Here is an 18592-nt window from a genome sequence, read left to right as displayed (position 1 = left end):
TAGTTTACTTTAGCATTCAGCTGTTATATTTTATCACTGATGTTATGTTTTGTACAATTAGTGAAGCCCATTGAGACACTTGAATTAAAAACATATAATGTGGCTGAGATAATCTCTGATTTTGCAAGTAAAAGTAGTAGACCAACTTCTGTGAGATTCTGTCAACAGAGTTAAAATAGTTTCACTTTTATAGCTGTTAAGATTCTTTTTTTTTTGGTTGATTTGTTTACTGCAAACTCATGACAGTTTGCATATTTTGCCAACAAACCCAATTTTTAGTGCTGCCCAGTAAAGCAGCAGAACATGCATTATTTATAAACTTTAGTGATGTTCTTCCTTTAAAATGGAGCTTCTTTTAAAAAAAAAAAAGGAACGAGGTTGTTCTGTTTCTTATTCTGTGTCATAAATAGCATGAAAGAAATTATAAAATATTGGAATCACTGAAAAATATTGTAACTTTACTTGATTTATGTAGCACATTTAGTAATACTGACGAAGCAGGGTTTTTTGCACACGTGAATACATGGCCACTGGTCACATACTGACATCTGAAAACCATCAGACCATTCCTGTCTAATGTAAAACTTTAATGTAAAAATTTAAAAAAACATTCAACCTCCTGAGAACCGAGGAAAAAAAGTGTCTTACAATTCCTGTTTTTATGTGATTTCCTATCTATTTAGGCCTAGAACACCTAACAATTTTAATTTTTTTAAAAATATTTTTTATTGTAGATAGAAGACAACAGGATGATATTTCTGTGAAAATAGAGATCAATTTGGAAAATCAGAAAAAAGGAGCAGATTAAATCTTTAGAGTGATATTCACCCAAAAAACATTAGATGATCCTCGAAAATATTGTTATCGATGTACTGTGAAAAGTACGAGATTGGACTCCAGTATTCACAAACTTTGGGGTCATCTTGAGCGGGGCGCCCTGCTAGCACAGGTGTAAACCTGTGATGATGTACGTTTAAAAAACACAAAAAAAATCAAGTTAATAAAAAAAGCAGTTTTTTTTTTTTCCATTTAAACATAGTACAAACACTACAATGTTCTAACATGGTCATAAAATGTAAGACATTAGCCTGAAACTAAATAAAACATGCAAGTTAGTCCTGGTCCACAGAGCACGAAGACTTTGCTGCACCTTCTCTGACTCATCAGATTCTCCTGAATTATCATCTTCTTCATCTTCATCATCACCTATCACAGACTGAATCTCACCCTCCTCATCCTTTTCATCATCCGAAAGCTCCAAATATGAATCAACCTTCGACTATCTGGTACAGAATCCTCTCAGCTTCACTTCTTTCACCTAAAAATAATGTGTAGCCATTAAATAGATTAAAATGGTCCTGGTGTCCACTACAGTTGACATTCATTAAATGCCTGCTGTTTTAAAACCGAAAACCTGAAACTGTTTTCAGATCTAAAAATATTGTTCCTAACCTGTTTATGACCAAGAATATATATAATTATCATTGTAAAAAAAAAAAAAAAAAGGAATAGATACAGAATATTTGACTTGCCTTTCACCTTTCCATAAAATGAGGTTTTATATGTCGTTCACTTTGGTGTCCACCTTTACCATCGCGTTAGGAATAAAAAGTCGGAACAAAAAAAACACCGTCTCGGTTTCTCACCGGTTTGTTAAGTCGAAGGCAAACCGGAAGCCAGCTTCTGCTCGTCGCGGTGTGTTCGGACGGACGCAGTTTTTATCATCTTTTTCAAGCTTCACCTGTTTTTCAAACCCGCGCTTTTCAAGTAAGTTGACCTTTTATATGTATATCATCGATGGCCACATGGAAGTTGCACCGCTGGCTACGAGAGAAACTAAAGTTCAGGAGTTTAAATAGGTTATTAGCCGAGACCCAGGCTAATGATATAGGATCAAGCTAACAAAGTAAAATGTAACTTTGTTTTAAAGGGATAGTCGTGCTTTCAAAAACGGTCATATACCATAAATGGTAAATATCTGCAATAAAGTATGACACGATTTTATTTAATTTCTGGTAGTTGTGCATTATATTGATTTTCCTCATGGGAAAATTATCCATTGACTCTCCGAGGAGTCCTTTCCTTAAGACCAGAATTTCTAGCAGTTTAGCTAGGCTAAAAGGTTCAAATCTGCATAGCTGTGAGAAATCCGTCGTTTTCCTGTAATTCTAACAAATCAGTCATGCCTTTGTTTTTAATTTGTCACACTAATTCAAAACTTGTTTCATGTTATTGAAAGGGATGATAATCTAAGAAATACAGAATTTGTTGGTGTGCAAACAACAAAACAAAGCTTTTGTATTTCATTATGTCAAAGTAAACTGCATATGATCTGGAGAAAAGGGACGTAAGAAACATAAGGGGAAAAGTCTGTATTAGACATTCAACTCTACGGTTTATTAATATTTTTGTTTTTACTGAATATTTTATTTTGATGTTTATACACACCACTGCAAAGTATAGTAATTTAATAATTATTCTACTTCTACACTAGTTTAATAATAGACTGGTGAATGGGTATGTGTTCAATGTGTCCTATAAGATTTTTGTGGGGATGCTGGGTAAGTAAAGGATAATAGCTGACAAGGTGTCTTGACAGTTTAAGCTTCCTTGTCGTCCGTTAAAAGACGGATAATGACCTTTGAGGTGTCCATTATCAGAAATTATACCATGGTACGGGTGAATACTCAATTCTGATTGGCTGCTGAGTGTGCATTAAAAAAGTGATAACCGCACGTCTAAAAAAAGAAGTTCCAGTTACATTGCTTAGATGTTCTGTGTCACTGCGCCGGCTTTTTTAAAACAGACATTTGTTTCATCATCTGGATAAAAACAAGCGGTGAGCGGTGAACCTTCATTCTGAACTGATGCTTTAATTTAACATACACCATCATGACGATCAGCTTATTTATGGCTTTTACTGCTGCAGTGGAGGTCGGTGCCAGCTCAGCGTGTTGTCATGTTACGGTAACGTGACAACACGCCACACCATGTTGCAAAAAGTCCGCTTTTTTTGAAAAAAGCAACGTAAACCGAAAAAATAACAAGAATAAATGACTAAAAACTGATTGAAAATGTATTTGTTTTGTAAGTGACCATGGTAAAAGCAGGATAATCAACGCACTAATAATCAACGGAAGCATCGGGCAGTTTGGGTTTCCACGGCGTGCGTTAATTTCTGGCAACGTATACTTTGTTGGTGACTATCCCTTACTTAATCCCCACTCAGCAGCCAATCAGAATGGAGCATTCACCTGGACCATGGTATAACTGACATTCATTGATATATTTGAAGTTTAGCAGTTGGATGTGGTAATCTTTACTTTCAGATGCTCCCCACTCATTGGAGAGACACATAATAGAATTTTATAGGCTTGTGAAGTGTATTTACCATTAGCCATGTTTATAACATTTGCTTCTTAAAGGTTTAATTTATTTACATGTACCACCATATAATATAAAAAAGGCATTATTTTGAGTTTTTTTTTCCTTCAAATTATTTTGTTTTTATCTTTGAATTGTAATTTTCCTCACAAATGTCACAAGAATAACTAAAACCTTCTTGTTTATGAGTTTATCTGACTGGATCGTCTGTTTGCTGAAGCACAATTCAAATCTCTGATTTACTTTCTTTCTCCCAGAGCCTGTTGACTGATCTCAGAGAGAATGACTGACCGATACAATATCCACAGTCAGCTGGAGCATCTCCAGTCCAAGTACATCGGAACAGGGCATGCTGACACTACCAAATGGGAATGGCTGGTGAACCAGCACCGTGACTCTTATTGCTCCTACATGGGTCATTTTGACCTGCTCAACTACTTTTCCATCGCTGAAAATGAAAGCAAAGCTCGTGTTCGCTTCAACTTGATGGAGAAGATGCTTCAGCCATGTGGACCACCTGCAGACAAACCCGATGATGCATAAAACACAGCCCAACCAACTGCTGCAGCTTTTTTTCCCTCTTACCTTTTCTTTTTTTCAGTTTTGGACGGTTGTTTGTTTCTAACCTTGAGGTCAGAGCAGCCAGTAAAATCTGGTATTCATGTGTTCACTGAAGCTATTCTCACTTGTTTGATCGGTGAATACATTAACTGTAGTGCTTTCAGGAAACGAATGAGAATGACGACACCTGAACTTATCCATTTCAGAAAATGTTAAAAATGTCCAATATGTGCACAATGTTGAACTGTTGTATTTCTAATGAAAACATTATTTTTCCTTTGGTTAAGCTCTTTCACTGATCATTTTATTCTGGAAATATGTCAGTTTTCTAAAACGCATTTAAAAAAGTGAGAACGTTTAAATGAATAAATCATCCAAACAAGACGTTTTATTGTAAAAAGAAAAAGACCAAAGTCATCCTTAGGACTTTGTTGAAGGAGCAGCAATGGCTATAGCAGTGGTTTTGTTTTTGCTTAAAATATATGATTTTGTTTTTTACTTTTTACAAATGCCTTCAAAAATAATGCATCTTTAGATTGAATATTTGCCAATTGTGTTTACCTATAATAAACGTCTTAGTTACAAGTACTGTTTTGTTGTGCAGGCTTTAGTCAGACACAAATTTTAATTTTTTTTTGCCCATCAAAATATATATGATAAAAGGATCTTTCTGTCTCTTGATAAAGGTAGAGATTTCAGTTTGAGCTTTTATTCTGCAGCTTTTGTCTGAAAATGACCGCCTCCATCACAGCCATTCAGGCAGGAAGCCAGTTAGCCGCGTGTGAATTGTGTTCTCCACTGCGTTGGCTCGTGATTTGTTTGTCCTTACAGATTTAACAGTGTCGTCCACCTCCACAATCACTTGCAGTTTGCACTCGACTGCTCGCCTGCACAGACTTGTCGTTATCTGTGCATAACGCCGTTTGGTCTCTCACCATCTTATTTTGAAGAGAGGCTTGACTGCTCGTTCTACAAGCTACAGCAGGTTTCGTAGTTTTCCTTTGGACCTGTAAGTGTCCCTGCAATTTTTTGGAGTGCAAATTGACCTCTCAGGAGATGCAGCTCCTAGCAGACATCAGCTACTACGTAGGTGTCGTTCGCCACCATCCATGACGAGAATTGCCCGAGACTCATAAAAGTGAAGTAGTTGTTTTGAGCGGGGGGGATTTAGGGATTCAGAATGGAAGTGAGCGCACAAGTGAGGTACAATAAGGAGCAGCAGGGTCTGACTTGCTGACTAATGGTTATCGAAACACGCCGCTGCCCAAAGTCACTCTAAAACAGTGGGAGAAGTGATGAGTCATAGTTGGACTGACAAACACTTGCGTCTCGTGACTGGGTGTGTGCATGTGTGTTGAAGGGTTTCTTCCTAGGTAAGTCCTTGCCATCTGTCCTCACTGTGAGTAACGGGGAGAAGGTGTTGCCAAGTCATGCGTGAAGCCAGCAGGAGACCAAAGAGGCTGCCAGTCACCACATGCGCTCTTTCTGTGACACGACTCTGTCAACAAACCCAAGTGGCTCACTTGCAGTTAAAAAGGCATTTTATATCCAGTGAAGGGATGTCTAACTATGGGTTTCCAGTGATAAAAAGGGTTCATTTCTGAACCCTTTAGTCCAACAGACTCACTAATGCTTGAACCGAGCATGAGACATTCCAGATACGTGGGGGAACTATCAATGCATGCAAATACTTCTGCACCACTAGAGCACAGATTATTCATGTGCAGATAATAATGCTCATGCTTTTGCTTGAATGAACTGAGCACAACATGCTCTTCTCCGGTCATGGTTGCAGCTCAGCGCTTTGACTGAAAACTTGGAAGAGGAAAGTGTTTGACATCCTTAATTCACTAATCGGCCATTAAAAAGAGAAAAAAGTTGATTAAAGTGGCAAAATTGGATGCTTAGAAATATTTTTTATGTATTATTTGCTTTCTAGTAGGATTAGAAATAAAGACATGTAAGCAAAGCAGGAAATATATTGCAGTGGTCAAATGAGATACCATTTTGAAAAAATCAACTATATCAAAAGTAACCTTTTGGACTATCTGGGTTAAAAAAAATTTGGTGTTTGCTGATTTTTTAAATATTTTTTACACATGTAAAGGGAGGGCATATTATACATTGTTTTTGATCAGCTGTTAAGATTTTATCAAAGTGGTTTATAACAGGTTTGTTTTGATTGTCAAGTGGGTGGAGCCATCAGTGGACTCAACAAAATGCTTCCTTTACTCAGTTTGGCCTTTAAGCATCCTTTAGGGGACATGAGTGGTCATCAATTCAGTTCATATGTTTATGGATGCACATATGCCACCATTTTATGCTATCAGTTTAGGTATGCCATGGTTTTTCTTGTGTCGACATAGTATCTTGAATGGTTTGACAGTAAAAAATTTGTGTTAACTGAATGTAATCCCTCTGTTTACAGCATGGAGGCATAGTTCTTTTTCTGGAAGCCACATAGAAGTGTTATATGAACGCTTTCAACAGAGCAGCCAACAGTGTATCAGGAACCTTTCAAAGACTTACAGGTCAGTGAGGTTTCATTGGTGTGTAGGTGACTGATACTAAAAGAGCATCATTAACCCTTAATATGAAACAGATTTAATCAGAGACTCACAAAATAATAAACAACATATAAAATATTAAAAAATAAATACTGTAAAAAAAAACTGTAAAAGACTTTCACCAAAATACTTCAGGATATATTGCTTCAATTTAAAAAAGAGGTAAAAGCAAGGCACCAAAAAAGCATCTGCCTTGGCTAAATGATACAATCTGGAAACTGATGAAACAGAGAGATAAAGCAATGAAAATTTTCCTGAAAACTAAATCAACCTCCAATAGATTGCTGTTTACCTCACTAAGGAATAATGTTACTACAGAAATCAGACATTCTAAATCTAGTTTCTTTATCAATGCTATAATTAACTCAAAAGGTAATGCAAAAGAAGTCTGGACAGACATTCATAAACTTGCGGGATGCTTTACTGCAAAACGTAACATTAGTGAAATAAAATTAAAGAGGGGGTCTATCAAATGACCCTTTAAGGATTGCAAATACACATATTTTGTGACCTCGGCCATGAACTTGACACAGACATTGTCTCCTGTTACAATCCAGCCTGTTTTAATGCCTGCCTTAGTAACAGAACCAACGTTTAACCTAAGTCCAGTATCACAAGAACAAATCAGAAAAATACTTAGTGGTTTCAAAAACTCTAAAGCCGAAGATGCATTTGGCCTGAGCACATTGATTATAAAAACTCACAAAGAGTTACTTATGTCTCCTAGTACTACCATAATCAACAAATCAATAAACACAAGTACTTTTCCAGATATCTGGAAAACTTCAGTGATGACACCAATCCTTAAATCTGGAGATCCAACAGAAACAAGCAATGACAGACCGATAAGCATCTTGCCAGAGGTGTCTAAAGTGCTGGAAAAGCACTTACTTAACTTCCAGGACATGTTAACTATAGTTCTTATAACCTCCATCAAATGCAGTTTGGATTCAGAAAGCATCACTCTACTGAAACTCTAGAAACCCTAAAACTAAATTTTGACAGAGTGGGAGTTGTGGCAGGTGTGTTCCTTGACCTTAAGAAAGCTTTTGACATGGTCAACAGGGAAATCTTATTTGAAAAGTTACATCATTTTAATCTTTCACCAAGAACTCCACACTGACTTGGATCTTACCTGACACGCAGGAAACAGCAGGGCAGAGTCAATAATACAACATCCTCAAGTGGTGGATTTTGTCAAAAAAAAAAAAAAAGACAAAACAGAAGTTCAAGAGGTGACTGCATTTTTCCTTCCAGAAATAGCAGCTTTGGACAGACTGTTTTCTCCTTTGAGCTTCTCAAACCTGGAACACAATCCCAGAAAGCATTCGAGAGCCCTCCACACTGCCATCGTTCTCAAAACAATTGAGAACTTTAGGGACAATGCCAGAAAACTGTTTGCTAAACAAAAGTCAAAATAAATCATTGGGGGGTGAAAAAAGTGGTCACAGTTGTCATAGTATTCTTCTGATTTTGGCGATTTTATTGATGTACACTTTGGGGGAGCCGGTTTAGCTCGTGCTGGTTTGCAGCACTTTCCATCCGTGAAACCAGGATTCGACTCCAGGCTGCTCCCTGTTCCCTTCTCTACTTCTGTGCCGGTCTGAAGCCCGGTTGCTTTGAGAGGGTTGCGTCAGGAAGGGCATCCAGCGTAAAATATTGTCAAGTTTACCATGCGACTCATTCGCTGTGGCAACCCCTGATGGGAAAAGCCAAAAGAGAAAAAACAACCCTTTGGGCAACTATGTACTTTAAACTGTTTTTAAAGTAATCTAAGTTATGTTAATTTTATGTCATTCTATTTGATACAATTTCCTGTTACTTAGATTCAAGATTCAAAGTACTAAAGTACGTTTTTATTTTATTATCTCTTGGTGGCTGGCCATGGTCAGGACAGAGGATGGATATTAGCCTCGGCTACAATCCTGCATATTTACAGTGTCTCACTATTTGTAAAGCACTCCACACTCCACACTGTTCGTTGGATGCTTTAGCCCCTAATTAAATCAATCAAATATATTAATCAAAGTTAATCAATTTTATAATTCAGAGATCCAATAAGAGTCAAACACAAAAAGCTGTTTAATATCACAATGACTTGTTACATGAAGCTCACAGAAGTACACAACTGTTTTTGATAGACTACCAGACTTTCCCCCAGGAAGTGATGACAAATAGATTTAAAACACCAAGTGACATACAAAAGCTTCTCCTGGAGTAGCTGCCTGTCACCTAGAGGCTGAAAGCCTTTTAGCTTGAAGGTGAATGATTCCATTCTCACAGACTGATCAGATTATTTATGGATCTTCCTTTTGCCCTCTATGAGGTATCTGACCCTCAACTGCTCCCTGAGGGCCTTTACCAGGATCTGCTTCTGTATACATTTTCACTTGGAACAATACTAAAGAGAGGAATTTAAATAAAGAAATATAAAATTAGTGTTTATATAAAAATAGCTATACAACTGTGAAGGAAATTGACACAATATTTAAAGCCAGATCCATTTTTTCCCCGTTTTTTATAAGGGACTTTAGTTTCCAGGTCCAAGAAGGATAAAAAGAAAAAACCCAATGTATTCTAGAAACATCAAATGGATGACATTCTGGACAAACATAAAAAAAAAAACATAAATATGAATCTTATGGAGCATCTAAAAGCCATGCAACCCACTGTAGGGTTACAATTAAAGAGCGAGTAAACAGTGCAATGACCTTTTACAACATAAAAGTTTACTGCAAACAGAACGGCAGCACAACAATAAACCATTTTCAGCAAATTTGCAGACACAGTTAAGTACTGTATCTCCTCCAGTCATGACCTCCCAACATCATTGCACAGCCAGTTATGCAAGTGTGCACTTAAACATTGTTCAGCGTGGGCTGTAATAAGGAGAAAAAGGTCAGAGTAAACAAAAGAACAAACAAACAAAAATCGGAAAAAGGCTGAGGCAAGATCCATACATGGATGGAAAATGGGAGCCTACACAAAGAGAGGGCAGAAAAAATAGACACTTTAACTAAAACAGACATGACAGGCAAAAACAGTAACGTCAAATGTAAAAGTTCAACAAGAAACGTCAAAGAAACTGGTCAAATGCACCATAAAATACATACATTTAAAAAAACTATGACAGAATAGGAATAAAAACAGAAAGACTCAATTTAAGGTGAGCAACATTAAACCTCTAAAAAATAAAGTTGAGGCTATCTAATAAATGAAAGAAGAGGATTGGTGCTGTCACAAACCAAAGGTGTCACCACAAACCGGCTGACACCTGGGTCAGTTAGAAACAGCCTGACAGGTGAAAGAAATACTAAGAGACTACATGAAACTTTGTCTGCACAATATTTTATTAATGCAAATAGAGAAAATTGAGATGATTAGGTGCAAAAACATGTTCAATAATTCTAATTTGACCATAGAGGTTAAAAAGGGTTGTTAAAAACTAAGCTCCTCCTCACTAAACTGCGTGAGCAGTCTAGTATATATATACCGCTCAAGATATAATATATCCTGAGCAGCAAAGGTTTTGCTGTGTCTTCCTAACTCTTCAAACCTACATTTTGTAAAAGGTTGGACAAATATCATACAGTATTAATAATGCAGAATTGTAGAATATATATATATCGACACATTTCCACCACTTCCAGAGTCTCTGGGATTATGCAGAGTTCTTTGGGCACAAATGTTTCATTACGTCAACTCTAATCCTGCACATATAGCTGTTAAGTGTTATCAAAGACTATATGATCAAAACAATGGCAATAAAAGTATCTACAATTTTTTTTCTGCTTTTTGTTCCCTCTAAAACCAAAAGAAAAATCATGTTTCACGTTGTGTTAATGCTGAGTAGCCTTCAGAACATTAAGATATACTTTAGATTTTTCTGTACATCTCTACATGTGTTTTGTCAGTAAACTATAGAGCACGCCTTCAGCTCTAAGTCCTTGTGATTTTTTTTTATTGTTATATATATTAAATCGCCACTTGTTAGCTTTATAGGTCTTAGAAACCTTTACATCAGATAGACACTTTCACTTCTAGTGGGCTTTTAAAAATATATTTTTTTAATAAATCATCACAAATGTCATAAGCATTTTACTCTGTTTTTATGCAAAATGTTCATTCATAGATGTTGATCTTATTCAAACTGTCACTACTATGAGTTTTATTTAAATAATTGAAAAACTAAATTGGAGAAATATGTGTTGACGTTTGAGTAAAAGATAAAGATATTAAATAAGATACATGTACGTTGTAGTTACATGAATGGCGGCCTTGACCCTTTTCTATTTTTAGTGAATAAATTATTTTGTGATTAAATAATTTTTTTATGGAAAAAAAGTTCATTAAGCTATAGAGCTCTTGCACAAAAACACACACCACTCAATTTTTTTGTCTCCTTTTCATTGAAAAGAAAGAAAAGTCAGTCTGCTCTTTGTGAGCCACTAAAATCCATCTCAAGTTTGTACACAGAGTTATGCATGTGGCCCCCTTAGTGCTTCCAAAAGCACTATACCAAAGGAGGGCTGTATTTGAATAGGAATTAGAAAATAGGATGTGTTCTTAATGGAAAAGAAATGAGATGCCTGGAAGTGTGGAAGGAAAACGTGTCTATTAAGCATTCAAATGTTTTACTAATGTTAGAGTTTTAACCCCCCTCAACTCTCAGTCTCAAAGTTTCTGCTTTTCATTTGATAAATTGTTAAGATGAAAAACTGTTTCTTCAAGATGACTAGCAAACCCATCTTGGGTTTTTAATTTTTTCTTTGCTAAACTGTTGGAGAGAAATCATCCAAAATATCTGCTCAGATAGATTATTTAAGAAATTATAAGAAGTGAAAAGCATCTTAACATAGAATACTAACCTTTAGCAAAAAAAACAAAAGACAAGTAAAGCAGAGATATGTCAAAACACTGCTCTAATATTTATTTCAAATTACAATTAGACTTTGATTGGGTCATGAATTTTTTATATGCCTGCAGGAATAGCGCCAAAAACTATTAATAGTAAAACAAAATTAGACATGTCCCCGGCAAAACCAATACATCTGTGAAGGTATTGAAATAAGATAAAAAAGTACCTTTTAAGCTGTGCATGGTTTTGATAAAGGTTTCAGAGGATTGTATTTTAGATGATGCTCATGTCAGGAAAAGCCTGAAGTATTGCAGCAGGGACGATGCAGAACCTCCTCCTGCAGCTTTTACAACAGCAGGGGTTCTCCTTAGTGGAGTCGGGGTGCTGCCTGTAGTCTGCAGAACACTTGGCTCTTTATTGAGCAAAAGTGTCAGAAATGAGCCCAGTCGCTTCAGCAAATCCATTAGGCAAGATGTGAAATATTAAAAGGCAAGAAACAAACTTTCTTTCCAGCGCAGAGTTTTTTAAACAGCTCTTCCTGTTTTACCATGGTTGACACACATTCCTTAAATATGGGCTCTATTATTTGTCATTTCTTGTAAATAAAATATTTTCTTTTGTGTTAGTATAATCTTTTGTTTTTTTAACTGTTTAAATATTAAAAAGTTTCCTGTTGGGTGGGGGTGGGGGACGTAAAATACATCTTTCATGATGTCTAAAATCTGTCGGCTGCCACAACAATGAAGCTAAAATTGAAGTATCGTGTTTTCCGCGTAATAAGGCGCACTTTGAAGTCTTTATTTTTTTTCTTCAAAAAAACAATTTAAGGTAGTGATGTCCCGCAGTACCTACCCTCAAGTTTCTTATTGTTTTTTTGTTTTGATTTCTGTAGATTACGCTTGTTTTGTGAAAAGATTTTTTTCCTTTTTTATAGAAACTGGAAAAGGTACAGAACATACTATGTGAACATATGGAACATTTGTCTATCATTTCAACTTAAAGTTACTAGACATGAAGTGATACTGGACATCATCATCCAATCACTGATATCTCATAGTACCTACCGGACTTTCTGTGGTTTCTCATTGTGATTTCTTTTTCTAACGTTTCATTTTGTTTTCTGGAAATTACTTCTGTTTTCCTAAATGTTTCTTTGTTTTTTTACGTTTTGGTGTCTGGAATTTTGTTTTTGCTTTCTAAAATTCGAAGGCTGATTTTTAAATATTTCTTTTGCTTTTTTAATGCTTTTTTGGCATTGTGATCTTTAAAATCTTTTTGCGCCTAGTGATTTGTTTATGCAATTTGCACTTCAGGGCCACCGTAATTAATGTCGTAGTCGTACAGTAGTAACTATAGTTTGGTGCAACTTATATATGACATAAGCTTAAAAATAGACACCATTCATTGACGGTGTGCCTTTTAATTCAATGCGCCCTGTAGTGCGGAAAAAACGGTGCCCATGCTGACATGTGCTGGTTAAAGATCTGCAGGTTATTTTGCACAGTTTGCAAAGAAGAAAAGAACCCACATACAAAGCAGAACTCCACTTTGGAGTTTCTAAAAGTGTTGGTTCCTTCTCAAAAAATTGGATTCACCTTCTTTTTGACCATCTCAGTACCTTTTGAGGCCTAAACTTGGCATTGATTGACATTGGAACTTGATATGTTGAGCTGAAACAAAAACCCAGCCTTACAGTGATAAAAACCAACAAGTCACCAAAAAGAATTATAGTTTTTAAAGCTGTAATTACACCTCCAAACCCTTTAAACAATTTGTGCATTTGGGCGTCAAGATCAGCCTGAAATACACAGCAGGAAACACACTGAGTGCAGTGAAGGATCAATTGAGAGCTATTGTGGTTTGTCTCAGTGTGACCCGTGCTTCTGGTGAAGCCTATTTCAGAGTGGTTTGGGTTACAGAGTGTTATGACCTGGTACAACATAATCAAGGTAATTTATTGAAAGCATAGACTAATTCCAGTTTTCATTTCCATGTAGCTCTAAGCTATAGAACAGATCTGGAAGAAACAGCATGAGAAAATGTCAAAGCTTTTTATGAAGAATTGTGAAAATCAGTTTGTTCCTGTTTAAAGATGTCATTTAATACACAGAAAAACGCCTCTATTTCCTCTCAGTTTTGAGGGAAGAAGCGGGGATTTAGCCGTCAGAGATGCTCCACAGCGACACTTTGACTGCCAGTCTTTCAGAGGTGAGAAGTGCAGAGCAAAGCAGAAGCATGTGGACTGGCTCGTAAAAGTGCATGGCCTGCAATTTTACCTGACAGGACGGTTTCTCACACTCACAGAAAGTAATCAAGTGGAAAATTAGTCCGTGATGTTAGCTTAATTTACACCAAACCAGCTGCCGAGAATGGAGCCTGTCTGCAGCCTCCACACTCTGCAGGTATACAGATGAAGGACTAAGCTGCTCCCTGCTGGGTTGTTATGGTGATTGTCGGTTACTGGGCTGACAATAGGCTGGCTTATTGGTCATCTGACAAACTGCAGGGTTTTTATAGGGTAGCTGCTCTGTTTGCATTGCGGCGATGAGCTCAGGTGGAGGGCTGTTTTGAAGGGCTCACATCTCGGCTGCTTAATGATCCAAGATTTTACCTGCTGTCTGATTTCAGACTACTTTTTTTCTCGTCTTCTCACCACACCTGAGACTCTATCTCAGTTTCCACTTCTCACCCCCCAAGCCCTCTCACCCCTCACCAGCGAAATGCAATCTTTCTCTCGGTTACATGATGAGAATCAGCGAGCCATTCATCAAGTGTGAAACAGCCTGAGGAAAGCAGCGCTTTGCAACAGTGCAGAGTGACTGCAGAATCAAAGACCCACAAAACAAACCGGGTTTGGCTCAGCTCTGACTAAACAATCTGGCTCTTTCACACTCTTGCTGTGTTCTTTTATTATTGCTTAGTGTTTATTTATTATGCAAGCACTTCATTAATTCTTCCATGGATAGAAACCTGGTTAAAAAAAGATCCCATGGGAATGACTGGATGTCTGAAACTGGAGCTGCAGGAGGATTTCCGATTCACATCACACCACGTTAGTTCAGGTTCATATTTTACATGAATAATATTTCTTTACTGTTGAGTTTTCCGTTATGTTCTGGGTGTAATTGACCAAAATATTGCATAAAAATATTTTTCGGCTCGTGTTTGGCTTATTTCGTTGAAACAGTATGTAAAAAAGGTTCAGTTACTCTATTTGTGATAAAAAAAAATCAAAACAAGCATAAATAGAAATGAAAATATAAAACACATGCTTTTGTAATTGTCAAACAATTTTTGTAAAGAATCATTTACCGGAAAAAATAAAACACTAAAAAATGCAACATGCTTTTGTCTCCAACTTTTGGAGAAAAAACAACTGTCAAAATTTCATTAGATTTCAATATGCACAAATTATTTTTAAAAAGGACTAGTTTTCCTTTTTTTTGTATTTAAAAAAAGAATGCTATGTACACACTTTCTAACATACAATGTACACACTGGACTGTTGCTACCCAATACTTGCCTATGTACAGTACAGTTGGAAGAGGCTTGGTGTGAAATGTCAAAGTGGTGCAAATCTCCTGAATCTTGCTCCAGGCTTTTTCTTTCACAGCTCTACTCTGATTTATGAAAGACTTGCTGTCAAATAATTCTGTCCGGGCACAAACCGGAATTATTAATTTCTCCTGCATGATTAATTTTTAAACAGTTGGCAATTGCGTGAATTAAAAGAGCCATGATATCCATATGTCACTACCAAATCCAAGTTCCTGATTGGTCAAAGTTAACCAGGTTTAGCTTTCAATGTGCGTTTAATGGCCATGCGTTTTGTACGTAGATCCCAAAAATGGTCTTAAAAACGTGCGTAGCGACACTACAGTTTTAAACACGGGAGCCCGAAATATGCTTTTAAGCACATCTATACTTTTATATTAAAAGTAAACACTTAAATGCTTAATGCCGAGCCCGGTGTGAACATAGCATAATACAAATAAACAAAAAATTAATAAAGATATTATCTACAATGTCCTTTTATTAGTCATAAATTTCATGCCCATCAAACTACCCTCTATGCACTGGCTGTTTTCAATCAGATGTTGCAAAAAAATAATAGGAATGTAAAGATTAATGCTCCACACCTGGGCATTTACAATTCTTTCCCCAGTTATTTAGCACCTCCATATTACAGTCCACTTGAGCTATCATCACAGATTTAAATGATTGCCCATGAGGCAAAGGGTAAGTTATCTTGTAAAATGTAGTAAAACAAACACACAGCTTTGTTTTACTACATTTTCTCCACATCAACAACTGCTCTCCAACCCTCTAAAACATATTTTCTTAAGCATTTCAAAGTTTAAAAACCATGAAACATGAAGTCATATTTTGTGTAAATAGGTTTCACAAATAATTCCACCAAAGGATGCAAAAATGTGGTTTACAATATATACGGTACATATTTTATTAAACCATTAAAAATGTCAAACGTGATACTTTGACTTAATGCAGACCTCACTGAATTCTGTTTGATCCAATTTTAGCCTCTCTGGAGGCCAATTTGCTTTGAAAGTTGCTACCGTTAAGTATAGTGAAACAGGGAGAAAAAGGACATGACGGGAATTACACCTGGACCAGGTTGGGATTAAATGATTAAGGCTGAATCACACCACTGTGTTCAAAAGGTGCTATGCAAACAAAAATGTCTTGCCTTGTTCTTGTCTTATGCGACTTTCAGGCTGTGTTAGAAAAACGAGTTGTTGATGAAACTGCAAAACAAGCAGTTTCTAGAGATAAAAATTCAAAGACTAAAAAAGGATTTGGGGGAGTGCGGAAAAAAAGCAATAGGAGAATTTAAATTTCTGTGACCGTTTTTCTAAAACGGTTCAAATCAACTTCATCTTCCTGCCTTTGTATAAATGCGTGCTCCATTCTTATTGGCTGCAGACATTTTCTTCTCAGCATGCATCGATTTAACTTCAGCTCAACTCTGTGAGCAGCTTTGCATTTACTGTGAGCTCTTTTCTTGTTACAACAACAAAAATGTAACACAGGCCATTAAAATGTTTGAAAAGCCTCTGTAGCCCTTGTGCTATCCTAGGCACTTTAACATTGGGAGTTGGGTCATCTAGACCCACTAGACAGTGCGCTGAACCTTTGTTTTCTAATGATTTGTGAACCTCCCTGGTGTCCATGGATTATATGAAATAATTTATCCACCTTTATCCACCTTTGTCATGGTAGGGAGAACACGTCAATGTAAGGGTGGGGTCATCTAAGGTAGCACAAGGGTTAAGAAACACAACTCACTTTTCTGGTTCTTCCTGCAGCTGAACGACAAATGAGCAGCCTTTATATCATGTCCTGTAGACCACTTAAAGTGCTCTTACACTCAAAAGCACATCTAACCTTTCGTACAGCACCTTTTTTTAAGTTTTTGTTGCTCCACAAATTGCTTGTCAAGGATATTTCAACAAATGGATCGGGGAGGTCAGGAATCAAACCGTGCTGAGCTCAGACACTGGCCCATCGGCTGGATTGGGTTATATTTAAATGTGTATTTTCTAGTTCATTCAGAAAAGGTCAGACCCCATGAGCAAACAGATGATCGTCTCATCAGGCACCTGACACACAAGCTTGTTCTTCTTTGAAGGATCAGTGCCTCTTTGGGTCATTTTTCCTGTTTTTTTCCACCATGTTCTGGATTTAGTTCATATTTGTCTTTCTTTTTAAAGTTTCTGTCATCAACATTTGCTTTTTGCATTTGGGTCCATCACAAACCTCTAGTCCTGACTGCCTGCCTCATCACCAAATTAGCAATGTATTGTTGTTTCATAAAAAAATAAATGGCATGAATTGCCATTAATAAAGAATTAAATTTAAAAAGTGTAACTGGAGGTGGAATAAGTCATAAATCATGAAGCAGACATAAATGTATGTTTGCAATTTACCCGTTTTCTCGGTTTCATTATAGATAGAGTAATATAATTTTGATGAGATTTCAAATTACACCCCAGTCGCTCTGGTCCTGCTGTTATGGCCATGAAGCTCTCTGTTGCATTAACACAGTATAATGACTCACTCTGTCAGTAAGATTTCATTACTTGCTCTTCAAATGTTGTTTTTCCTACAAAAACATCTGGAAATGTGACATAACTTTATGGTAACAATGACATGTTTGAATACGCTCTGAGTGTTCCAGGAAAAAAAAAAGAAGGAAGAATTAAACCTAACTAGAAGGATCTCCATTTAAAGAAAAAAGTGCAGAGTTGAATGCTTTATTTGCTGAATGAAAATGAAACTTAAAGGGTAATAATTGGCAAAATAAATACATAAAAACGTAAAGAAATGATCAAAGTTGATCAAGTGAAAACAGCACAATAACAAAAATGATATTGAGTCGTTTTACTTCTGGGTAGGAAAATAATTCATATTTAATTTAAAGAAATAATTCTTTTCTGTGCCAAAGTTGATATATTTTCGTATACATGGATAATATTTAATACAAAAAGCTTCCGGATAGCACAGTATAGGCCCTTTAGGGGCCAGCTGTGTATGTTTGCACAAATGTAAACTGGACAGCTAGCTCATGGATTTAGAAAAGGAGGACATGAGCTGGTCATAAAGTCCATCTAAACTGGTGTTTACATGTAGATGGAGGCGGATAATTCACTTTGGTGACTTGTAATGGGAGCAGTCAAAAGACACAATTTTTTTATGTCCTATGCTAGTTATTTACAAGGAAAAAATGTTTAGAAAATTTAAAATTGAAAAAAAAAACAGTGTTCTCATCAATTTTCCCAAAAAGTAATTACTCAGTTCTTAAAGAGTATTACTTTTTACTTGCTTTGCTTTACGTGCTTTTTTTCACTTATTCTAGTAACTAAGTACTGTACATTTTTGTCAATGTAACCACACTTAATTAGGTGAATAAGTATTATGTGCTTTCCACCTCTGCCTTTAATTATCTTTCAAAGTCATGAAAGCTGAAGGGCATGAGCTTCATTTTCATTCTGGTCTCCTCCTAGTAAAGGACTACTTTATTTAACATGCAGCATTTCTTATGACACAAAGCTGATAAACGATAAAAGTGAGCAGTGATTCATTTGGAAACCTGTTCTTTCATTGGTATGTTATGGCCTCGTCTAGCATGATTGGACATTTATTGGTTAATGTGATGCTTTGATGTATGAAAAGGAAAAATCAATATGTTAGGACTCACAGC

General features: G+C 36.4%; 1 protein-coding gene across 1 annotated transcript; it reads left to right on the top strand.

The window, feature by feature from the left end:
* Nucleotides 1–1642: 1642 nt before the first annotated feature.
* On the top strand, nt 1643–4533 carry sf3b5 (splicing factor 3b subunit 5). Its single transcript, XM_020709454.2, has 2 exons — nt 1643–1767; nt 3642–4533. The coding sequence occupies exon 2, from the start codon at nt 3667–3669 to the stop codon at nt 3925–3927; it is 261 nt and encodes an 86-aa protein (XP_020565113.1). The 5' UTR covers nt 1643–1767; nt 3642–3666; the 3' UTR covers nt 3928–4533.
* Nucleotides 4534–18592: the final 14059 nt, after the last annotated feature.

The sequence above is a fragment of the Oryzias latipes genome, chromosome 15 (assembly GCF_002234675.1).
Source record: "Oryzias latipes chromosome 15, ASM223467v1".
In the NCBI taxonomy this organism is placed as follows: domain Eukaryota; kingdom Metazoa; phylum Chordata; class Actinopteri; order Beloniformes; family Adrianichthyidae; genus Oryzias; species Oryzias latipes.
The sequence above is the reverse complement of the archived record's forward strand: the minus strand, read 5'-3'. Positions and strand labels throughout refer to the sequence as shown.